General features: G+C 38.9%; 1 protein-coding gene across 2 annotated transcripts in view; it reads left to right on the top strand.

The window, feature by feature from the left end:
* EPM2A (EPM2A glucan phosphatase, laforin) overlaps positions 1-26,066 on the top strand; it is a 74,358-nt gene that overhangs the window by 18,163 nt on the left and 30,129 nt on the right. For both annotated transcript variants that reach the window (XM_053663457.1, XM_053663458.1), the window contains exon 2: positions 10,425-10,599. In XM_053663457.1, coding sequence (XP_053519432.1) covers positions 10,425-10,599 — 175 coding nt within the window. The remainder of the gene's footprint in view (positions 1-10,424; positions 10,600-26,066) is intronic.

The raw sequence follows: 26,066 nt of genomic DNA, 5'->3' as shown, positions 1-26,066 counted from the left end.
ATCTTAGCATGGGACACAGAAAGGAGATGTGGTGTCCAGGAAATACGTCTAGTTACGCAGAGATGGAGCATTCAGGTACGCCGACCTTCCTGTTTAATCCCTTCGGTCCTGGCTTAATTAGCTGCTGAGGATGTGATCATTTCAAATCAGGTGGACAAATCTTTGGCCTCACTCTACATGATCACATTGAATTATTCAGTCTTAGTGCTTTGAGTCAAGACTATTAAGAACAATCTAAGTTTCAGATTTTCTCTACAAATCATAGAAGAAGGACAGCTCTTTTAGTGTGTTCAATTTTAAATGGAAGCATAGTCGCCTGGTAACACCATTGTTTGGGGTGGTTTTAAAGAGAATCTTCAGTTTTTGAGATGCTTCCCATGAGTCACTAGTTAATGTAAATCTTCTTTATTTAAAAAAAAATCTGACTGCTTAAATTATGGTTAGAGAAGTGGTAAGTCTGTTCTCTCCTTTCCCAATCTGTGAATCTAGTTGTTTTATGGGGCTTGCTTTAGAATTTGTAAGTTATGTAGATTACCTATGAGTTCATACTATGTTGTCACTCTACCCACAGAAATAAACGTATTTGTTGTTGTTATCTATTTCCTGCTTTGAGTCACGTTCGTACATTGTTGTGCTCTTTGTTAATGTATCTAAAACATACCGTGTTGTCAGTCACAGCTTGAGGCCCCTCCCGTCTGGCACAAGCCCTGCCTCAGTAACTCCGACTTACACAGATACAGCCGTCTCCGCGTTCAGTTGTCTACGACTGTGTGCACACTGCAAATCTGTCAGTTTGCTTTCCAAGGGAGCTGATTGCTTCTAAAAATACATCTCCATATAGCATTGCACATTAAAAATGGCATTGAAGGTGAAGCCTATTTGCAATCTTTGAATAATCTGTTAATGTATTGGTGTTTTGCCATATAGTTTTAAAGTTATAGTCATCATTTACTTTAGTTTTGTTTAATTCACTAGTTGATTTGTGTAACCTTTGTCTAAACAACAGTGGTCCATTCATCGTTGGAATCAGGTTTTAAATCTCATCTGAGTATCTCAGTTTACCACAGGACTGGACACGGAACGTGTCTCAATGATAGTTGGTTATTAACCAGGTTAAACTCTAGAATATGTCACATATATGAGTGTATTAGTCTGCTTGAGCTGCTATACCAGAATACCATGGACTGGGTAGCTTAAATGACAGGAATTCATTTTCTCACAGTTCTGCACTGGGGGTCCCAGATCAGGGGGCCAGAAGATTTGGTTTCTGGTGAGGACTCTTCCTGGCTTCGCTGGTGGCTGTTCCCTCCCTGTGTCTTCTTCACACAGCCTTTCCTGTGTCCCTGCACGGGGACCGAGATCTCTGGTGTGTCTTCCCATCCTTTTAAGGACACCAGTCCCTACCGTTCCCACTCTTATGGTTGCCTTTAACCTTAGTTACCTCATTACCCGGTGGCCCTGTCTCCAAGTACAGTTACTTTGGCAGTTAGAACTTCAACATGTGAATTTGGGGGAAAACAATTTAATTTATAAACACGGAGATTATTAGTGTTTATAAACTAAATTGTTTTGCTAAGTTAGTGTTTATGAACTAAACTGTTTACTAAATTATTAGTAAGTCTTTTAAGAAAAGAGCTACTGAATTTTGCTTTTCCCACACGTTTTTCCTAATATATCTCTTCAGCATGGCTTGTGCTCAGCCCCCATCTCACCCATATCTTTCTCTAATGATAAAAGCTTTCCCTTCTGATATTTTCTGCTCTGTTCGGTTTGGCAGGTGTTAATGAAGTCTCCTTAAAATTGTTGGCCTTACCTGACCAAGGCCCTTCCGGGCATTTTACCTAAAAGATCCCCTCTGGAGGCCGGGCAGAGAGGGGCTCCAAGGCTAAACCCCACGAGTTATTCCCGCTGTTCTCTCTTTGGGGAGGACCGGCCCACTGCACACCTGGTGCTCACCTTGGGGAAGACCCGCCCACTGCACCTGGCTGCTAAGCATCCGTCTGAAGGGCTTTTGTTGATTATTTCATAGAAGTTGAAGCATTTGTGAATGGCTTTAGGTCTGATTGTGAATGAGAATAAATGAGGTCCTCATTAAGTCTCCATCCCTGTCCCCAAACGTACCTGTTTCCTTGGCTTGCAGGTTGCAGTTTATCAAACTGAGCACAGTCCACTCCTCCCAAAGAGGCAGTGGGTTGAACAAAAATAATTTTTGTTTTGGCCATTAGGACAGAATATCAAAATGCCAAAGAGTTTGTAATAATTATAGTATATTCGTACAACTTTATGCACCAATAACTTCTGAGGTAATAACAGATGGGGCTGTGAGAGATCCAATTTGAATGAATTATTAGCTAAAATTAGAGATTAAGGTGTTAAGGTTCAGACTTTATGTTCATGCGGTAGAAATAAAAACTGTACAGTAATTAAACTCTAGAGAGGACTGATTAAAATAACATTTGAACAGTAATTAGAATTTTCATTTTAAGTAAAATAGACTATTCAATAGCTATTACTTGTCCAATGTAATTTCAAAACTTCTGACTTTATAAAAAATCAGTTTAACCTTAACTTTGAAACTTACAGAACTACTTAAAATAATGCATTAATTCTGATTGTTTTGTATTCTGAGGTTTCTTACTTTTCTGGCTTTAATTGGAGTTCCAGAAAACAAGCTTTTTACCACATTTAGTTACTTGATTTCAACTTACCTAACTTGCTTTTCTTTTTCCCCATTCAGTTTGGAATCTTTGTGATTCTTGATGTAATGAGTGACTTTGTGGACACGGGGACATTTTGAGTCTCGTATAATGAGACTCTGGGCCTTATTTACACCTTGTGCTTTCCGTGGATTCCTCTGACCTCACACCTGCAGGAAAGTGGGGTGCCACCTCCTCACCCAGGCTCCCCTCCCAGTCTCCACTGCCAGCTGGCGGGATTGGCCTCCTGACAACCGCTGGGTGGGAGTTCCAGCTCTGCTAGGCCTCCGCTGATGCCTCCCAGGCTGAGAGAGACCCAGGGGCCACTTTACTTCTCCCCACATGGCTTCCACAGATGGCGGGGGAAATGAAAGTCCTGACTCTCTAGTGGGCCTCCCGTGACCCCCGTGCATGGGAAGGGGAGAGCATCTTGTTTCCTTGAGGCGGTAGAATTCCGTCTGCCGGTGCCTCCATGGTACCGCAAGGGGGTGCTAAAAGTCTCATCTTTTTTGGCATCCCCCTAGTGCGTAGGTGTTTATTACAGCCCGGTGAGGGTGCAAGTCTAGGTTCCCCACTTGGCCTTTGCTTGTGTGTGGGGTCACATTTTTTAAGCAGTTATTGTCTGAAAGCTTTCTGTCTTTCCTTTTGCTTTGGCTGCTGGGTTTTCTTCTGTCTGATCTCATTGGTGTGACTCGGTGGCTGGCTTCTTCAGATCTGAGTCTGGGATATATAAGGCAAAGCACATGAACAAACAAACAAACAAACAGCTCAGGGAACTCTGCTGTGCAGTTCCTTGTTTCCAATATCCCTGGGTGGTCTACCTTCTCCTTGCTTCTCAGAGTCTCCTTTGTTTGTGTTTATATACAGGGTGGGGCAAAATTAGGTTTATAGTTGTTCATACGGAAAATAATATAATAATAAATAATACAAGAATAAACTCTGTTTTGCCCCACCCTGTGTGATGCCCAGTGATTTTAGTTGTAGTTAGCGGGAAGGGTAGGGAAAAGTGCATTTACTCCATAGTCACTGTCGCCAGCGCATGTCCATGACACAGCCTCTCCTATAAGTCAGCTGGGTACCTGTTCGGCTGGCTGCCTGCTGAGCAGCCCAGTACCAAGTCATAGACAAGAGTCACACACAATAACTATGCTATTTACCCAGCTTTTATTGAATGCGGGTTCATGCAAAGTAGAACATCAACATACATTAATATCCTACCTGCACTCTAACAGTCTAAGAGAAACATAATACAAACACAGTAATCAGTGGGGAATAATGAGCCCAAGTCTCAGAGTCTCAGTCTGTTTAGGAGACAGCACGGTGGGTACAGGAGTCGTCAGTGCCTTGCGTGGGTGGCCCTTCGGAGCCAGATGGGCAACAGGGCAGACGAAGTCCTCAGTCCAGCAGGGCAGAGCCTCCAGCGGCCAATGCCAAGGGAGATCAGGGTGGCGTGGAGCAGCACTTTGGTGTGTGGAGCTTGGCTGTATCTGCAGTGGTGTGGGGGCTGCCTCAGTTATACCTTGAAAGTGGTGCAGTGCACCCTCTGGGTCTCTTGATAAAGGTCTTGGCACCCCTGATGCCAGGTGGGGAATTTGCCCAGGAGTCTGTCTGTAGGTGGTCCTGCTTTGCAAGCAAGGCTGTTCTGATCACGTGTGCAGATATTAGGTGTGTCTCCTTGCCAGGTGTGTCTGCTCTGAATTAGGCAGTTTGCCTCTTGAACGAAAGTGTCAAGGCTGACTGGCAGCCATCTTGGTTGACATGGGCGACTCCACTTTGTTTTATATCCTTTATGCCAGGGGCGTCAAACTCATTTTCACAGGGGGCCACATCAGCCTCGTGATTGCCTTCAAAGGGCCCAATGTAATTTTAGGACTGTATAAATATAACTACTCCTTAACTGTTAAGGAGTTGAAATTACATTCGGCCCTTTGAAGGCAACCTTGAAGCTGATGGTGGCCCCGTTTGAAAATGAGTTTGACATCCCCTGGCATATAGTATGGTGTCTTGACCAGACCAGTGCCATTTTATTGGTCTTACTCTCCACACTCACTGATACAAAAGTCCTCAAAAACAAGATTTATTTTATTGTTCACTTTTGCTATTTTTAAAAGCTAAATTCAAAAGACAATGACTAACCTTGTCAAAACACTATAGAATCAACTTGCATGACTCAGGTTATAATATATGAAAGATTCCTTTAAAAGTTACCTAAAGTGTGTGTATAAAATAAGTGACTAAAGAAGTCAATTCTAGGGATGAAGAGTTCTTAGGAAGTTGATGTTCCATTAATGATTTTTCTTGAACATTATAATTTGTATATATTTGAGGTCCTGAATAATTATACTTAAGTTGTATCATTTAAATTGTTATAAATCTAGTTCCATCCATGCTGTTGTAAAGGGTATAAGCTCCTTCTTTCTCTCTGCTGCATAGAATTCCATTGTGTATATGTACCATAGTTTTTTTTGATCCACTCATTTGCTGAAGAGCATTATGCTAAGTGAAATAAGCCAGGGGATGAGGAACAAACACCATACGATCTCACCTTTAACTGGAACATAATCAACAAAAGAAAAGAGCAAATGAAATATAACAAGAGTCATTGAAAATAAGAATAATCTAATAATAGCCAGAGGGAAGTAGGGAGGGGACAGAGGGAAGAAGGATTTTCAGGAACTACTATAAAGGACACAAGAACAAAACCAAGGGGGAGGGTAGAAGAAAAGGAGGGGGGGTTTGGAGGGGTTTGGAGGGGGTGGGAGGGAGGTGTGGGTTCTAGAAGAAAATGCTTTTCTTCTCAGTCAACATTGTGTTTCTTTGTGATTCATCTGTATCCGTGTTTCAATTGCCATTTCCATTCAGGTGAGTCATAAATTTATTTTCCTAGTCCAGATCGCTAGTCTGAGTGTCAAATCAGCATCTCAGACTGTCGATTTGACATCCCCTTTTGGCTATCCAAAGAACACTCTGAGCCCAGCATGCCAAGCCAGACTAATGAGCCTCCCTTCCAACTATTTCCAGATTTCACGTCTCAGTGAATGAAACCACTAGATATTGAGTTATACTCGCTAGAAGCCTATTGATTCCCTTCTTCTTCACCTCCTACATCTAATGAATCACCAAGCTGTAAGGCTTTTTCCTCGCGAGCCTTCCCACTCACTCCTTTCCATTTCTACCTCGAGGCTTTCGTGATCTCCTCCCATGGATTTTCTGCTTCCAATCTCATTGCTCTTGAATTAATGTTTTTCTCTGTAACCAGAGAGGTCTTTACAAAGCACAGATTTGGTCCTGTCACTTGCCTGCTTAAAGTATTTCAGTTGTTTAATTGCTTTTATGGTGAATACCTAAATCCTTAACATGAATGATCGCGGTGCTTGTCATATAGTTGTCACTCACAGATTTGTGGAAGAATGTATAGATAAACATATAGGTTGCAGTATTTGTGATTAAAATAGTATTGCCACACACACATATGTCTCTGTATGTGTCCTCCTTTACTCTTGTTAATATTTCCTTTAGATATATTTCTGGAAGTGGCGTTGCTAGTATAGTTTAGTTTTCATGGATGAGATATCAGGGTTGATAGAGCAGCTGGTAAAGTGTCGTGTAGCTATGAAGAGCAAAAGAGGAGTCTGGTCCAGGAAGATAAGTGACGATTTATAAAGGCAGCCATCCTATACCTTCTGTCTGATGGAGGGGGATTTTAGCCTTAAAGAATTGCCCAATGACTTAAGGATTTTTTTGAGATTTTATGCCAAATAACTTTAGATTCTATGTTTTACAAGACAGAGCAAGGGAAAAATGAGTCAAAATTTTACATCCATAACAGATGTGACTTATTCCTATTTTTAGTTTGCTTATTTTTTATTAATGACAATTATGGAAATTAAGTAATCTAAAGGAAAAATAGTTTGAAATGAGGTGGTGACATGAGAATTGCTAATGAAAGTAATGTATGATGTACATTTCATAGAAGTAAAGTGTAGTTGATACTGGGCAGATAATGTTTTCAGGGACACATTCTTCCATTTCTGCCATTTTTGCTCCACTCACTGGAAAGAGGATGGTTGGTGAGATGTTTGTGAGAAAGGCAAAAACAGTGTGAAGGTATCAGATTTTGGAAAGGTGAGGACTAGGGGCATTAGGTTACCACCAGCTCTGTACTTACTAGTTCTGTGACCTTGGACAGACTAGTTAATCTCTGTGATTCTTAGTGTCCCCATCTGAAAATGATACTACTGATTTACATAGCCAACTACATTGGATATGATCACTTTTTAATTATTTAATAATATATTATTTTAAAAGTGTGTTTATTTTTGACCTGAAACAGAAATACTTTATAGCTGATTTTACTTTTTTTATTTTTTATTTTTTACTTTAAAACAATTTTATTGTTTATGCTCTTATAGTTGCTACAGAATTCCCCCCTTTCTCCCCCTCCATCCAGCTCTTCCACTCCCTCAGGCAGTCCTCACCTCCTTGTCCACGTCCATGGGTCCTGCATACATGTTCTTTGTCTCCCCTCTTCCCTGTGCTGTGCTTTATGTCCCCATGATTATTCTTTAACTATCAATTTCTACGTCTTAGTCCCTTCACCTCTTTCCTGAACCCCAGCCATATGGCTACCATTAAAGTGTTCTCTGTATCTGTGATTCAGTTTCTGTTCTGCTTGTTTATTTATTTTTTTTTTAGTTTCAGTTGTTGATAGATATGTATTTACTGCCATTTTCTGTTCATATTTTTTATCTTTTTTTCTTTTGCTTAAAGAAGATCCTTTAACATTTTATTTACTACTGGCTTAGTGATGATGAACTCTGTTAGCTTTTTCTTGTCTGGGTAGCCCTTTATCTGTCCTTAGATTCTAATGATATTTTACTGGGAAGAGTGTTCTTGGTTGTAGGTCCTTGTTTTTCATCACTTTGAATATTTCTTGTCAATCCCTTTTAGCCTATAAAGTTTCTTTTGAGAAATCAGCTGTCTATGTTTTTAAGATTCTCTCTTTGTATTTAACCTTTGGCATTTAATTATGATATGTCTTGGAGTGGGCCTCTTTGGGTCCATTTTGTTTGGTACTCTCTGTGCTTCCTGGACTTGTATGTCTATTTCTTTCACCAAATTAAGGAAGTTTTCTTTCATTATTTTTTCAGATAGGTTTCCAGTTTCTTGCTTTTCCTCTTATCCTTCTGGCTCCCTGTGATGTGAATGTTGGTATGCTTGAAGTTGTCCCAGAGGCTCATTATACTATCCTCATTGTTTAAAATTCTTTTTTTTCTTGCTGTTCTGATTGATCACTTTTTTTTTTGCTTCCTTATGTTCCAAATTGCTGATTTGATTCTCAGCTTCATCTACTCTACTGTTGATACCTTGTAAATTGTTATTTTTCAATTAATGTACTCTTCATTTCTGACTGGGTATTTTTTCTGACTGTTGAAGTCCTCACTTGTAGGGGACTGGTTTATTTTAGTCTGGCAAATGTGACTCAGCTCTGTATGGAAAACCTACAGAAGTGAAGTGGTGGGCAGGAGCCAGACCTTCAAACTGAGTTTTCCCATGGGAATCAGGCCTAGAAAACACATACAGACTATTATGGCTTGCTCTTACTAAAACTCCATCACCCTGGTCTAAAACAACAAATGTGTATTGTCTGTCTTCAAGGTAATTTCCAAAGCCTGTGTAAATTTGCCCAAGGACAGAGCTAATCAGCTCATTGCCATTCCCCTCTGCATGTTATTTTAATTTCCTTGATTGTACCTAAAATGTAGACAGTAATATTCTATGTAATAGATAATAAATCCTTCTCTGATGTAAGACCCCAGGAAAACAATAAAAGCCTGTCTAGGCAAGGGTCGGGGCGCTCCCCTCTTGAGGGAGTGGCCAAGGTATCCATAGGCACTCTCCCCTTGAGAGAGTAGTCGTGCTGTTCCCTTTTTCCACACAGGATTGTTGTCACCTGTGCATTCATTCTCATTATCAGCCACAACAGGCAGACTCTGCTGGCTGGAGTCTGCCACACTCACTAAGTTCCTTGGGCATCCTTATAACCAGTATTTTGAATTCTGCATTTGACAGATTACTTTTCTTCATTTTGTTTAGTTCTTTTTCTAGAGTTTTGATTTGTTTTTTCATTTGGGCCATGTTTCTTTATCTCCTCATTTTGGCAGCCTCCCTGTGTTTTTATGTATTAGGTAGAGCTACTACATCTCCAGGCTTGGTAGAGGGGCTTAATATAACAGGTATCCTGAAGGCCCAGTGCCACAGCCTCCCCTATCACCCAAGCTGGACACTTAAGGTATGCCCACTTTATGGACTGTGTGCATGCTCCTCTTGTACTTGAGCTTCAATTGTGTTTGGCATGTCTAAGGTCAGCCACTGCCTGTGTTCTGTTTGGAGTCACAGAACATTAGCTACAAAGCAATCTGTAGACGGCTGCTACTTTGTGCTGGGCTTGGAGGCACCAGGAGAGGTGAAGCTGTGCACCAAGGATGGCTTCTGTAGTGCTGGGCCTGGGGCAACTGAGGAAGAGTTTTGGAGCTTGCTGAAGCCAGATCCAGCTTGTTTGAGAGAATTTGGGAAAATTGGAAGCATGGGCCAAGGCAAGTCATTCAGATGGAAAAACCACTGGAAACAGCTTGTGTGTGCCTGATAGTTGGGTAGGGCAGGGCCACAAGGAATCACTAGAGTGGAGCAAATAGTTTAGCCAGGTCGATGGAGTCTCATATATGGTCCCCACCTGCTGGGTCTGTGCAGGGAGAACTCAGAAGAGGAACAGGAGCCTCTGCAGCATTTCTGTCTGGGAGAAAGCTGCCCTCCCCCAGCTCTTGCCCTGATGCCAGGCAATTCCTTTCCTCTCCATATATTTCTAATGCCTTTCAATCTGGTGTACTGGCATTGGTCTCAGAGGGAGTGAGTCTGAGTAAGTCTGTGCATGGGCCCTTCAAGAGGAACTGCTTCAGATTCTAGCAGTTTCTGTCTTCTACAGACTCAATCCCTGCTGGTTTCTACAGCCAGAAGTTATAGAAACTTATCTTTCTGGCATGGGATCCCAAGGCTGCAGGGGCTGGTGTGGGGCTGGGACCCCTTGCTTCCGAGATGTCCCTCCTGACTTTTAGCCACCACATGTGGGTGTATAACCAGGCTCTTCTGAGTCTCCAACCCTCCTACCAGTCTCCATGTGGTTTCTTCTTTAATTCTGTAGTTGTAGGACTTTCCTTCAGCTCAATTTTCAGTGGTTCTGAATGATAGATGTTCTATAGTTGTCATTTTGATGTTTGCATGAGGAGGTGAGACATGTTTACCTACACTGTCATCTTGACTGGAAGATCTATTGGTGATTTTAATGGTGAATTTGTATACCAGAATTAAAAATATGTAATACAGGAACATTGATTGCTTTAAGAAATGTTTTCAGCAGTTTATCAGGCTGTAAAATAATCCACAAGAGGCTCTTAAGGCACTGAGAAGCACCATGAAATTTGGAAAGAGTTAATGTGCTTTTGGAAATGTCCATGTGCTCAAAAGAACACAGAACTCTCTGACATTCATAACGAACATTTTAGAAATTTCTATTGTTTTCCCCCTCACTCTCCTCTATTTTTTAATATTGAAACATGTAGATTATGCAGTTTTATATTTATTTTCATCTTTCTGTTAATTGTGTGTCAGCGACTTTGTGACTGTTCAAGGAAAACTCTCAATTGCTCTGTTTCTCATTTCTTCCTGCTCCAGGCAATGGGCCTCACCATGACCGCTGCTGTACTTACAATGAAAACAACGTGGTGGATGGCGTTTATTGTCTCCCGATAGGACACTGGATCGAGGCCACTGGGCACACCAATGAGATGAAGCACACAACAGACTTCTATTTTAATATTGCAGGTCACCAAGCCATGCATTACTCAAGGTAAAAATAGTGCCGTGTTTATAAACATAGAAATAGGACAAGAGGTAGCATTAGGACAGTGGGGATATTTACCGCATTTAAAATTGCCGTGTCTCCCTTAAGAGGGGTTCACAGTCCTGCAGTTCTTTGAGGGGACAAATTACAGTGAATCAGTGTGTGACCTTTTGTAGTTATAGACATGAAAGTTCCTTTTAATGAGTTTTTTCATTAAGTTCATACCCTGGTATCCACATATTTTGAGCAAAGAGTAGTTAAACAATCTTCGTACTTAGTGAATTAAAAATAAAAACTGGGTGAAAATATCCTAGATCAATATTTGTATCTTTTATGCTTCTGACCAAACAAAAATGGGTGTCTCCTTATAAAATCTTATTCAGATAAACATGGGTGAAAATTTAGACATAAAACTAGATTAGGTGTAATCATTTGCTCCATTTTTATTAATATATTCACTTTTATATATTTGTTTATTTAATTATTATAGCAGAAATATATGCCTTATTAAAAATTCAAACACAAGGGAATGCTAAATGAAAAGTAAGGCTTACTACATTTTTCTTTATTTCCACTCATCGGAAATAGTTATATTTACCCATTTACCATTAGTTTTTCTGGAGGTTAAATTCAAGTCTTAAATAATGTGCATGTACTGTATTTGTTAGTGTATCAATTTAAAAATAGCTATTGATTCTCTCTATGATCTGAGGAAAATTTAGGTCTCAGATACTTGTTCTTTTGTCCCATTCCCAGGCCCTATCAGACTCATTTAAAAAAATTCTTTTGTTAATTTATAAAAGTTCTGTTTCTTGACCCATTAATTTTTTTACAGCGCCTCTTGGTTTTCTACTGTGTAAGATCAGAAAAGTATTGCTCTTCTATATTTCTCCACATCTATTTTCACCAATTAGCTCCTGTTTTAATTACTTTTATATTTCCAGGTTTATAGAATTTACATTTAATTTAGTAAATATGAATAAGTATTTCATATTTTGATTATTTCAATTTTCAAACCAATATCCAACATATAAAATGCTATGTATATATTATTTAGTGTAGAACATATAGTGTTTGTACCATAGACAAAGAGATGCATTCTCGTGTTCTTGGACATTATATTGCTTTGGATGAGAGAGAGAATTAATACTAACAGGGTGGTGAGGGATGGGAGAGAGAGAGAGAATGCAACTTCATCATAGTGTTAGGGAATCAATAGTCTTCTTGGGTGCACTTTTTTTATAAATTCATGCTAGATCTTGGTCTTGGAGATGAATAGGATGCAGATAATGAGTAATCAAGTACTTAAGCATGACTCATAGTTTTGTGGTCTGAGCAGCTGGTTTAATGGGGTTGCTGTTTACTGAGATGGAGAAGACTAGGAGATGAGTAATTTAAAATAGGGGTTGAGATAAAAATTCTATTTCAGATGTTACCTTTTGAAATGTAAGATTGCAGAAGGGAAATCACTTTGATGTGTGAAACTTTGGGCAGAGGTTGGAAATGGAGAGATAAATAGATGACATTGAAAGTGATGAGAGAAGATAATATCATTTAGCAGCTGAGTGTAAAATAGAAAAGAAGTGAAAATAGAGGCTCTTGGGGCCACATAATTTAGAGATCAAGGAGGAGAGGATGCAGAGAAAAGCTTGAGAAGGAGCACCCTTTGAGACGTGTGGACTAGTGAGGATGTGTTTATGAGTTATTTTTTATTTATCCTGAAGTACATTTGCTGATGCCTTTTATCTGAAAAGTCATGTCTTAGAGTCTAGGGATTTTCTTCTATTAGATTATTTCTCCTTTTTATTGTCTTTATTCTGTCAATAAAGACACTCCTGAGATGAATGGTAGACTTTATGGATTTATATACTATTCTGGACTTCTAAAATAATTTCACCTTCTGGTTTTATTGCTTTACATTTTTTCCCAACTCAACAATTTAAAAAAATTTTTTATAATTGAATTCTTAATTTATATGGACTCTGACTTATTCTGTTAGTCTCTTCTTGCATATTAGTTTGCTTTATCTTATGAATGAATATATTCTTTAATCTGTCTTAGAATAGCATTGAAAATGATTTTAAAATTCTCATCTCTTATTGGATCTGTCTTGTCAGTAGTTTTCTCTTCATTTGATCTTTTTCTTTTGTGTTGTTAGTTGTTCAAATAGCTGGTTATACTGACTTGTTCATGTTCATTGTATAAAAGGGTGGGTGGAGTGTTAAACGTGGCTGGCATTGCCATTAGTAGCCTCTTTACCTGTGCGAGTGTTGGTGTAAGTGGGCTGACTGTGGACAGGTTGCGTCTCCCTGTGTAGACAGGAAATGGTCAGTCAGCCTGGGCACCCGTGCCACGCCTCCCTGAACGGAAAGAGGAGGACCCGCCTGGGGTATGCCTGTCACTTTGACAGCCTTTGTTCTTTACATAGATGTTTTGAAGGAAGGTATTTCTTCAGCTTCACAGTCAGTATCATAGCTATATGTGAGGTATGGATCACAGGTCGTGTTCTCAACTATGCAATAAAAGGTTACATTTCTTTATTTTCTTTAAAGCAGCTTAGTTTTATATTGAGTCTCTAGCCCACTGATTCATTAGGTAATTCAATCTATTATTATTTTCCTTGAGGATGTAATTATATATTTAATATACAATAAATATGTTAGTATGTGTCTAAGTATATTATATATTACATATATATTACACACCAAGTGTCAATACACATAATCATCATATATAATATATAATGTAGGATATAGTATTTAATGTATACTAAATAATAGATATGTGTAATATAATCTATGTCGTAGATGTGTATGCAGTATATAACACACACACAGATGTGGGACAGAATCTCAGACTCATCACAGTTTGCGAGTTAACAGTACTTTTCATTCCTCTGTGTATTTGTCTCTACAGCAGAGATAACTGGGGGCTTTGTAGTAAATAACAACTGTGTATAACCTGGTGCCGTATCTTTGCTTTGAAGGAGCCCCATCAACCTTCAGTGTTTCTCACAGTTCAGAGTCCCCAACTGAAAATCAATATAATTTATTGGGGAAATATAATTTATTTTTAAAATAAAAATGAATTGAGTGATGGAGGTTTTTTTTAAATTCAGATTTGTGGGCCTCACTAAGTAATCCGGGAATCTTTATTTTTCCACCTGTTCATGTAGTTCTAATGGGCATAAATGTTTGAGAACTTCTGTGATTAGTACATTAATTAATAAATACAGTAATTTAGAATAAAAGGGGAAGTTTTCGAGTACTTCCAGTTATTTCCATCTAACTCCACTTAGGAACCCCAGGCACAATTCATTCTCACTTGAAACTGGGCAAGATAACACTGCAGATTCAGTTCAAAAGAGCTGAAAAGACATTCATGTGTGTTATTATTGAACTGAAAAATGTAATCCTTATCTGCTTGCCATTTTCATCTGATCACGTGTAAAGCTAAAACAACTTCTGAACCTACCTTAGCTCAGGAGAGAATGGGTTCTGCGTTCGAGTGTCCGTGATGACAGAGATACTCAAACTCAGCGTCTGCAGCCCCATCCTCACACCCGTTAGTCGGAACATGGGCATGGAACTGTGCCTGTGGGTTTGTGTGGGTTTATTGTGTGGGTTACATTGTGTGGCCCTGTTTTCAGTGCTGGATGACCAGAGCAGGGAGACAGTGGTCCCCACTCTCAGGAACTCATGTTCTCCGGGAAGACAAGCGACTAGACAGCTGCAATAGAGTGAGGTAATGGTTACAGTGAAGTTGTATGCGAAGTGTTTGAGGCACAGGAGAAGAACTCTTCAGTTCAAGGAGATTTTTGTGAGTAGAACTTGTACAGAAATGTGAAGGACTTTTTTGCTCCAGAAGGACATTTGGGAGAGGAAAGTCAAGGCAAGGAGACTAACAAGGGCAAGTGCATGGAGCTAGGAGAGAGCACTATTAAGGTGACCAAATAATTTTGCCCAATGAGGATAATTTTGAGAGTAAAAATAAGGTATTTTTAATAGTTTATTTTTCATTGTAGTTTTTCCATTACCATTTGCCTTCCAACTCCCATTCCCCTGCATTCTTCATTATCCTCTCCACGAGTATTTTTCTCCATTTTTGATCGATCTCTCCAGCTTCTCCTCACCCCAAAGCTGTCTGCCTGCTGTCTGTCAGTCCATCTCTTATTTTGCTTGTTAGTTCAGTTTGTTCATTAGATTCCACATATAAGTGAAATCATATGGGATTTGTCTTTCTCTGACTAGTTTATTTCACTTAGTATAATTTTCTCCAGGTCCAACCATGCTGTTGCAAAGGGTAACATTTTGAGATTAAAATGAGGTATTTTTTAACAATTAGCTTCTACAACAGGTATAATATGACTATATCAGTACTTCTTGGTTTTAGTTTTAGGTATTATCTATTCATTTCACACGAGGAAATGTGAAGATTTACCTCTTTTTTCCCCTCCCCCCAAAAAATTCTCAGTTACATTTTTTCTATTGTTCAATTCACCCAATTTAGTTACCCCACAATTTTGAGAAGATCAGTGTTTCACTTGTTTGTTTGTACACCCACGTAAATGCTATTTAACACCCCTAAACTGGCCACAGACGTCCTCGCCTTTGAAGACTGTACTGTTGTCAGGGATGCCATTGAGACGCGGAAGCCGTTGTAGCTCCTGATCCTTTATGTTCGAATTGTCCCCCAAGTCCCCAAGCCTGTGGAATCTTTTCTGTCCAGTATGAGGAAATTTCATGATGGCGTGTCTAGATGTGGTTCTATTTTTATCCATTTTTCTAAGGTCTTAGTGAGTATACTTTTTAACTCTGCAAAGTCAGGTATTTGTTTGAAAGTCAATTTCTTTTTTTATTACTATTTTTTAGATTAAAGGAGACATAGAAAGTAAATTTCTTGAATTATTTCTTTGATGATTTCCTCCCTTTCTTTATGGAACCCCTGTTTTTCAGATATTAGAACTCTAGCCTGTGTGTTTTGTATTTTGCCTGTCTTTGTCTATTTTGTTTTTCTCTTTTTTCTGACGGAGTTTCTCAATTTACTTTATCACTCAGCTGTGCTATTTAGTTGTGTTATTTCTAATATTGTTCTTTATATTCTAGGAGCTCATTTAATTCTGCGTGTTCCCCAGTCCAGAGGCCTGTTTCACCTCCCCCAGAACATAAATCTCTAGTCTTTTCAGGACTTGAGAGGGAGTTTCCCAGGGAGGAGAGTGGGAAAGTGACTCGGGGGGCCTGGCTGCTTCTTACTCAGACTTCCAGCCAGTTCTCCCATTCCGTTCACCCACTCCCAGAAGTACGCAGTGAGACCAGCGTGGGACCCCGGTGCGGATTCTGCAGTGCAATTCCAGTCTGTTCTCAGCTTTTTTCACTACTGGCTTTACAATTCAGTTTTTTACTGTCTGCTGAATTATTCAGCAATCTTTCTTCCTGTTCTTTCTTGTGATTTTTTGTATACTTTTTTTAAAAATTGCTTCGTTTTTTACTTTAAAGGGGTTTAGTGCAGCCAAACTGGATGTGTGAAATCAATTCGCCTGCGATAAAAGTGAAATAAAATATCAAAGTGCCTAACATAACACCTGGTCATAGTAGTTCAGTAAATATAAGTCTGTTCTTCATTTCTCTCATTTAGCTTGTAAGATTCCACCAGGCTAGCATGAGACTGAAAAAATTAAAGTTGAAAAAATTGGGACAACTCTAATAGAATAACCATAAAAATTTTTTGAAAAAAATCAATAAAAAAAATGAAAAAAAAAAGTTCACTTCCATATTCAGGCTGAGGAGGGAAAGTTTGTACTTGGTACCAAACTACATCACCCTCTTCAATAGATTTTTCTTTATGCAAAAGGATGGAGGTTTGCCTTAAAGACACAGATAACTAATTTAATGAGATTTTAGTGGAAAGGGACTGTAATTTCTGTATCTTGAAAAGACTTATTGCCAATTAAATTCATTTCAAGAAACAAATTAGGCTTTATACACATCACATTTTATGCTGTTTAAAATTATGACAGTTTAGAAAATGTATTATAAAAGCATTGCTTATACTTTGCAGTCCCTTTGGCTTAAAAAGAAAAGGTAAACAGTAGTTTTTAACACTAAAAAATATTTTAAACACTAAAGCAATAATTTCCCTCATTTAAAAACACTGTTTTGTCCATCACATTTTCCAAAATGAATGAAATCAATCATTTTGGAGAGTGAATGAGGAACTCGGGTGCCAGCCCCGCATTCCCAGTTACTGCTGGGTAACCTTGGGACAGCCCTGGAACAGTTCTAGATTTCAGTTTCCTGATTTGCCAAGTGAGCTGGCTGAACTGCTCAAGGCCATTCTGGAAATAATCAAAGATTAAAGCTAATTTAAAAGCCTAAAGCTTATGAAGTATTTTGCCAATATGTTGTATATTGGCCTATGAGCAGTTGTACTTCTATCAGCTTCTCTGGTTTCTGATCCGGGCACCAAATACCTGCCAGCTACAGCTGTCTCTAGATGGCGCTCCCCCTCAATTTTTTTGTAGCCCAGGACATACATTCAGTTCAACTTCAAAAAAGCTGTGTTTGGAAATACATATTTTATAGCCAGGGTGCAGAGAGTCTTTAATAAGTATGTACCTCTCATATAGTGGTATTTCTATATTGTGCGTATTTATAATGAAATTCTGACTGGAAAGCTCTTCTGGATTAACTGGAGAACAGCCATGAAGTCCCGAGTGCAGCAGCACCTCCTTCAAGTGTCCGCCTCTCTAGGTCCCAGTCCTGGCGCCCTTGGCCTGGAGAAGAATCTGCTTTCAGTTGGTGATTACATCTGACTAATGATTTGAGGTTTGTCTCAACTTTGCAACCAGGATTATAGTTGTTCGTGCTTGTGTAGGAAAGGAAGACAGAGCCTCCCTTTCAGTTCTGATGGGAGTGATTTTTACTGAGTATTAACGGAGTGTGTGAGATTCCTTGAAGGGTTTCTTTCCCTATATAAATACGGCTGTCCATATTTTATAAGATCAACTTAATTGATGGACATCCTCTTTTTTCTTTTTTTTTTAATCCTCACTGGAGGACATTTTTTTCATTTCTTCCAGAGGGAGGAAGGGGGGAAGGGGAGAGCAAGAGAAAGTGAGAGAGAGAAAATCGTTGATGTGAGAAACATCCATTTGTTGTCTTCTCCAACATGCCCTGACTGGGGATGGAACCCGTAACCTGAGTAGGTGCCCTGATGGGGAATTGAACTGGCGACCTTTTAGTCCATGAGATGATGCTCCGACCAACTGAGCCACACTGGGCAGGGCCTCTTTTCTTATGATTAAAATACATATATTATATGAAACATTGAACTATATTAAATAAAATAAATGACATTTTATATGTGGTTATATGGAGATGATTTATTTTCAATATCATATCAAAAATATTAGTGATAGATACTAGCATTCTAACAGTAATATGGGCTAATGCAAACATAGCCTTTAATTCTTATTTCTTAAGAGTCATTTAAAACATAGCTGCTAAAGTTCACAGAGAAAACAATTTCTGCTGATAGTGCTGTTGTGGAATCAGTGCAGATATAAAGTAGCTGGGTGCTATGCTGCCTTGTATATTATCAGTAGCAGTGTTATTTAAATTGTGAATAAAGTATCCTGGCCACTGCTGAACAAGAGAGAAGCTTGACAGAGGAGAGGGCTCGATTGCCAGGTCTCAGGTTGTGTCCACCAGACTGGAAGTAGGAAAGGAAATACATTTAATATCATAAATGAAGCAGATTAGATCTCTAAGTCATTAAGTGGGTAAAATATGGCAATTTACTATAAAAATATGGATTTTTTAACTACAAAAGAGAGCAGCAAATGAGGAAATAGGAGGAGGTAGAAGGTAATTTATAAGACAGCTGCTATTATAGAATGTTTTGATATTACTGAAAATTATATTCTATGCAGTTGAGACAAATTAATGCTGAGCAAGAGAAAGGTGAGAGGTGTAGGAGCAAAATCTTCGTGTAAGCAAGAGTGAACTGAATCCAAGAGAAAGCAGGTCATCCTTCATCCTGGGCAGAGGGCAGGGTTTTGGGCGTGGACACAGGTAGGTCCGTGTAGCAGTGAGAGCACGTGGAAGTTCCATTTTTGATTTATGCCTCAGTGAAATAGGAAGCAAAGCCATTAGATGAAGAGAAAGGACATTAAGGTCTGAATGAGACATGTAGATTGGTAACTAATGGAGCATAAATATGCTGACTCACAAATTTTAATGTTTATAAGACTTTCAATTCCAATATTACAATGGCCATGGCAACCAAAGAAGAATTATTCTCTCCTATTAAATAAATAAAGAAGATAGGACTTTTCGACTAGCTGAGATAGCTTCTTTCTTCAGTTTTTAAAAAATGAAAAAAAATTTTATTTTTATTTTTTTATTGTTGCTCAAGTACAGTCATCTCCATTTTCTTTCACTTTCCCGCCACCACTTCCCCGTCCCACCCACCCTCAGTCCTACCCCCCAGTTAACTTTGTCCCTGAGTCCTTCATGCATGTTTCTTGATGGTCCTTCCCCTTCTTTCCCCTCCCCCTCCCCATCCAGTTACTGTCAGTTTGTTCTTTATTTCAGTGTCTCTGGATATATTTTGCACGCTTGTTTGTTTTGTTGATTAGGTTCCAGTTAAAGGTGAGGTCACATGGTATTTGTCCTTTACCACCTGGTTCATTTCACTTAGCATAATGCTGTCCAGTTCCATCCATGCTGTCACGAAGGACAGGAGCTCCTTCTTTCTTTCTGCTGTCTCCTTTCTGCTGCATAGTATTCCATTGTGTAAATGGACCATAGTTTTTCGCCATCAGAGAGATGCAAATTAAAACCACAATGAGATACCACTTCACACTGGTCAGAATGACCATCATAAACAAATCAACAAACAGCAAGTGCTGGTGAGGATGTGGAGAAAAGGGAACCCTAGTGCACTGTTGGTGGGAATGCAGACTGGTGCAGTCACTGTGGAAAACAGTATGGAATTTCCTCAAAAAATTAAAAATGGAACTGGCTTTTGACCCAGCAATTCCACTGCTGGGATTATACCCTAAGAATCCTGAAACACCAATTTAGAATGACCTATGCACCCTAATATTCATAGCAGCACAATTTACAATAGCGAAGTGCTAGAAGCAACCTAAGTGCCCATCAGTAAATGACTGGAAAAAACTATGGTTGTTTTTTCTTCAGTTTTCTGTCTCACTTCAGTCGGATCATGAAGAAGTCTAAGTAACACATTAAAACGGAGTCTTGGTAGGTTAGGAATCATAGAGGACATCTTTCTAGTCACTATGTTTTTTTAGTCACTGTGGTGGAAGGCACACTTTGGGAAGACCAAGGGGTCTGTTTAGTATATTAGAGTCGGTGAGTGAATTGGGAAATGCTTCTGTCTGGTTTTCAGAAGTTGGTATATTTATATCTGTCCATCACTGTGGCCATTTAAGTTGACTTTCAAGAACTAATTTGTTAGATGGTAGTCTCAGCTTTGGCTGAACAAACTGGAATGGTTATGACACCCAAGGGGGAGGATCGATTAGGAAACAGTAGTCAAAATACATGTTTCTTAATTTTTCTCCTTGAATGTTATATAGACTTTTGTTCATGATAAGTCAGCAGAGATGAAAATATTAACTGAATTAATTAGCATGTATAAACATTACTCTGAAAAAGTACTGGGTATATCAACACACACACAGAAACATACAGAAACACATGCATTCATACATACCCATCGATAACATCTACTCATACAGCTGCTCCATTTTGCAATAAAAAATTGTTTTCCACCCACAGGCCACATGATGTGTTTGACAGAGTGCTGGCTGGGGACTCTCAGATCCAGGCTGATGAAAGCAGGGAGTGCATTATAATGATTATATTGGGCAAGTTAAACCATAATATTGCTTTATAGCTCTCAGCTAATTCTGACTGTGAGAGAAAAGGAATCTTGCACAGAACATCCTCAGGTTAGGGAGGAGCAAAGTGGGAAGCAAAGCTGCCAAGACACTGCCCTGAGGTCTTAACAGCTGACAAGGACGAGAGCCGCCATTTCCAGGTCTCTACTGCCTCTGTTTTTTCCTGGTGAGACAGGGCTCCATTGTCTTCTACCAGAGTGTTCTGTGATCGACTTCTGATCAACACACACATGCGGACATAAATAAATGACAAAAAGAATCCTACTTATTTCCACCAATTGGATTTTCAAGTTCATTAGTCTACAGAAGTCTCAAGAAGCTGAATTAATTAATTATGAGAAAGACCAGAAAGCTTTTTCTCTCTCCTAGCACTTTTGTGCCATTTTTTGAAGTGACATTTATTCAGGCTTTTACCTTGTAGTTTATCTTGCCAGGTTATTCTTCCCACCTCGTAATCTTGAACTGTATTGATTGCTTGTCTCACTTCTCCTTTCCCTGGATTACAGATCTTGTCCAAACACCCCTTTCTCCAATAAGACTCCCCTGTTCGGCTGTTTTGCTTTTCTGAGACAATTACTATTAATCTTCTTAATTTAGTTGCTGGCTTTTCGATTGATGTGCGCTTGCCTTAGACTTGTTTACTGTATTTATCATCACGAATAGGTGTGTTGGTGTTAGAGAAAGGCATTTTATGAGAGAATCTTTCAGAGTAAACCATGTCGCATTGTTTTCCTCCTGCTGCTGCAGCTTAATTGTACCAGATGTGGCTCCTCATGTTGAATTTTGTGGAAACACTATATAAAGTCCTAAAGCTCAAAGGGATGTATTTATACTTAGTTGGAAGTCCCCAAAGAATTTGTTTAAATGGTGACCTCCTCAAGGATTCAATTGTTTATTTCAGACTTTTTTTTTTTTGGTCTAATTTTAGGAGAGAAGAGAAACCTAAAGCTAATCAATCGAGATTGAAAATTAAGTTTTTTAAAATGATAAACTGATGAGCAGCATGATTGATTTGTTATAAAAATAATAGGTTTATATAAATTATGAGGAACCATTTTGCTGTTCACAATGAAATATATCCATATCTGTAAAGTTACTTGTATGATTACAGTTGGTTCTTAGCCATAACCTAGAAAAGTTAGAAAGGAAGAAAAGAGGAGGAAAGAGGGAAGGTGAGAGAACATAGACTTATTTTCTGGACTTGGCCAGTTTTTGTTCCGCCATTCTGTGATAGCAGATAGTCACGTGGATTATTTTTTTTATCCTATTTCTTTCTGAAGCTTGGTCTGTCCCTTGAAATTTCACTCTGAACAACCTCTTGTTTTGTATGTTACCAGATATGTAGAAATAAAGCTTCTTGTGTATATTATTGCTTACAGATGATGAATTTTTGTTATTTCATATCTTTTCAAAGAAAACAAAGACCAGGGATGCAGTGAAAGAACCATTCAGAGAGAGATCAGCAATGTGTTAATCAACTGTCCTCAGTCAGAATAATAGCCGTTTACAGTTGATGTTGTTTCAAGAGCTATCCTTTAATTCAGGAGGTTTAAATTTGTCAAGGCAGAGCAAAACAGATGATAAAAACAGTATCACAGAAGCAGGAAGTGGGTGTAGTTAATTGAATATGGAAATAAATTTGAACATCAGTACACTAAATTTCAAAATACCCTTTGTATAAGATTGATTAATATTCTTCTCTACTTAAGTGGGGATTGACTGTGGGAGCAGGGGTGTGTGGGACAGGGGAGAGAAATGGGAGAAAATTGGGACAACTGTAATAAAACAACAAAAATTAAAAAGAAGAAAAAAACACTAAAAAACAATTCAGACGTATGTACCATTTTGATTATACACCATCTGCCTGGTACTGTGCTAGGTCCTGTTAAAATTTCTCAACTTAAGTAACAATGAAATTATATGCTATTTGTTTATATCATAAAAATGATGTAAATCCTTTTCACTTTGTGAAAGAATTTAGACGTGTAGGCGTTCTCAGGGAAGAGCTGAGGGGCAAGATGTCTCCCCTACCAATAACGCAAGGGGCGTGTTTCTGTGTTGGCCACTGTCACTACAACAAGGACAAGTCAAGAATAGGGGGAAAACCCCAAAATGCGAGCAGTAGTTAACCAGCTAATTCTCATTTCAAAGATGAGTAATGAATGAGAAGTTGAAACCCTGAAATTCATGAAGTATAGATTGCACAGTGGTACACATAGAACTTGATCTACAAATGTACCTTTATCTACCAGCTTTTGCCCTCATTCTCTGCCATTTTTTTCTGTTTCTCTACCTTTTTCTATATTTCCAGACTGCTTCTCCCTGTGACCCCCACCCCCTTTGTTTTACACCGTCTTTTTCATGGTGCCTCTGTTCCCTGTGGGCCCCTTACTCTTCCTTTGGCTTTTCCTCTCCTCTTTTCCCTGTCTTAATGGCCACCCCCTTTCTTTACTGCTCGATGTTTATTAACTGACCACAATGCGAGATTGAAGTCCACATCTAAACAAATATTTAAGATAATCAGGTGAGTTTGGTTTGTGTTCATTCCATTCTTTGATTCATTCCTTTATTTAATTTTTTTGAGTGCCTACTTTTTGCCAGAAAATAGATAAACATGACCTAGAGTCTTCACTTCAGAAGCTAATGGTACCACCATAGGGACAAATCAAGTATGTGTTACTATGATAATCTTGATCCGATCAAATTATGTTTTACTTCTCTGTGATTTTTCAAGTTATTTTTCTTCAGTGGTCTTGAGCAAATAAAGTCTTGAGTTCCTGTTGAACTTTCTCTACATTTAAAATGTGACTTTGCTTACCAAATTTTTGTTATTTAATTTTTAGCAACTTTTTTGTAATAAAGAGAGAAACCATGGTACTTAAAAATTTTATGAAGTGAAGAAATTTATAAAAATTTTATTTACCTAACATTCTTGTATTCTTATCCTAATGAAATAATTATAGTTTTGAAGTATAGAAAAAGCCTCTGGGTAAAGTACAATACTGTCTTTAAAATGTGCTTTAGGTATTTAGAGTTATTAAAAATAAAATTTCATAGAGGGTTGGGTACGAGATCACTGCCTTGCATAGTTCAGAGCACACGATTCACAGAGTGTTTACGTGACTCCCCTCTCCTGCACCCCTGCTCCTTTTTGTGGAGTAAAGCCTACCCTGCTGTATGTGGGGAGCCTAGTTGGCTAGTAATTTTACCCTCCTTATGGAGATCTAGTCAGTAGGATTATAGTCTTTTGGATTGGCATATACTTAAAAATTTTGTAGTAGATTTTTGATCCAAGACATAATAAGTCTAGGAAATTACCTTGATTAACCTTTTTAGTGCGTAAGTCAAGTGACTGATACTTCAGTACGTTTCTTTTGGGACTTAAGTCAAGGCCCGTCATGGTTTTTAATCTTCAAGCATATCCAACTTTACAGTGGCGGGTTGCAGAACTTCCTACCCCAAAACGTGTCACCTTGGGATGTTGAATAGTGTAAGTTGAAGGAACGTGAGAAACAACATCCAGAGCAGGACTTTCTGACCTTCCCCTAAAGCAGGTAATAGCCCTTCATTTGAGAGGCGCCCTCACTATACCCAGAGGACGGCGGCCTCCTTTCCTCCAAGGACTGGGAGGAACACAGATGCACAGGCCTTGGGACGTTTCTCCCAGTTTGCGCTTCCTAGTGCCTGTGCTCTATCTCGTATTTTCACTGCTCTCCCACTCTCCGTCAAACCTGCTGTAGGAAAAAAAAAAAAAAAAAAAAAAGAAGAAAAAAAAAAAAAAAAAAAAAAAAAAATAAAAAAAAAAAAAGGGGGAGTGAAGGGAGGGGAGAGGGGGGGGGGTTGTAAAACAAACAAAAAAATCCTCGGTTCAGCTGTGGCGGCTGTCCATGTCCTTGTGAAGCCTTCCATGCCATGTAAAACTCACGTTAAAGAAATATATTTTAATATAAATAAATTCATAGGCTTTTTCACTTGTTAATTCCTGTTTTGTCTGGCTAATGTACAGAACCCCAGCTGGAGGACATAAAAGGGTAGTAGGAAAATACTGAACCCCTGAACCCAGCATTTTGGAACTTGTAGAGGGACATGTATCTACGCCTGGAAACAAATAGTTTTAAACACAATAGGAAAATAGAGATTAAAAAATTATGTGAGGGCTTCAGATTCATTGGTGAGATCGAGTTGGCATTTATTTCATTAAAAATCGAAGCTGTTTTGGATTTTGAATTAAGAAAACTGCTGTGGCTTCTTATTCCTTTAATTGTATTTGCCTTATACAAGGCAAAAGAGATTTTCCTACATATTAGGTTTCTAAGATTGTTTTACAACGTATGTGTTATCCTAGAGTAGATTTTTTTATTGCTTAATTATGAATTAAAAGTTTTTCCTTTTATTTTTATTACTGACACTGATACAGATGTCCCCATTTTTCCCCTACTTTGCCTGCCTCCACTCATCCCCCACCCCCATTCCCTTGGCTATCACCATCCAGTTGTCTCTCTCTGAGAGTTATGCATATAAGTTCTTTGGATAACTTTCATCTGGAATTCAGTGGACCTGTGCCATTACAAATAAGACTGAAATAAGACCCTGTAGTGCTACTTTAAATGAAAAGAAAAGAAAAGGCACCTGCCAGGGTGACTGCTTGTAGGACTAACAGTGAGACAACTAATTCTCTGAAATGATCTCAGAATTCTAGCAATTGTAATAAGGAGAAATAATGAGTTTAAAATAAAAGGCATCTACTTTGTTGTAAATGATAAATCCAAACTGTGGATCTTCATTAAAAATAGGCCTGTAAATTTAAAAAATGCTACAGAGTACAGAACAGATCAGTCATTTCCTGGAACAGGTATGTAAATAAAATGCAGAATAATAGAGTGTGAGATGGGACTGCATATTTGAGTAGACACAGGCAGTACTTAACGTCCACCTTTTGTGTAAAGTATCTCGTCATGTTTACTCAACTAATTTCTTCACGTTATTTAAAGTTGTTTGTCTTGGGCCGCTCTGTCGCTAATGCAAAAAGCTTTTCTGGGAAATCAAAATAGTAAATATAGAATGCTCATAAAGGTAGCTGGTGTACTGAGAACAAATAAGGAAATACATTTTATTCCAGAGAGCTGAAGAGCAAAGACGGTCTCGTGGTCTCCTAAGCTGAGGGGACTTGGCCATCAGGTTAGGACAGAGTCAGAGGGCAGCCCAACGAGACACATCACCCGAGGGCCTGTGCTGCTTCGGAGCTCCCCGAACTCTGGCAGCAGAGAGTGTGAATCTTCTGTTTCAGGAGTGAAATGACCATTTTGATTAGAGCAAGAAATTGGTCTTTAAAATGAACTTGAAAATCTTAACAATAGGCTGCTCCGTGTTCCTAAAGTTATAGTAAAAACCTGTCATGTAGCAGCCTCAGACCCTAACTGACTGAACCGCCACTTGGGTCAGGGAAGTGGGTTCCCTGATCACGGATGGAGTGCTAAAGAGAAACTTGCATAGTAGGGGAAGGAGCAAGAGAAGAAAGGGAATAAGGAAGGGCGTAAATGAGAAA

The sequence above is a fragment of the Artibeus jamaicensis genome, unplaced genomic scaffold (genome assembly GCF_021234435.1).
Source record: "Artibeus jamaicensis isolate MK-2021 breed Jamaican fruit bat unplaced genomic scaffold, CSHL_Jam_final contig_3176, whole genome shotgun sequence".
Taxonomy (NCBI): domain Eukaryota; kingdom Metazoa; phylum Chordata; class Mammalia; order Chiroptera; family Phyllostomidae; genus Artibeus; species Artibeus jamaicensis.
Note: the sequence above shows the minus strand (reverse complement) of the source record. Positions and strands in the feature narration are given on the sequence as shown.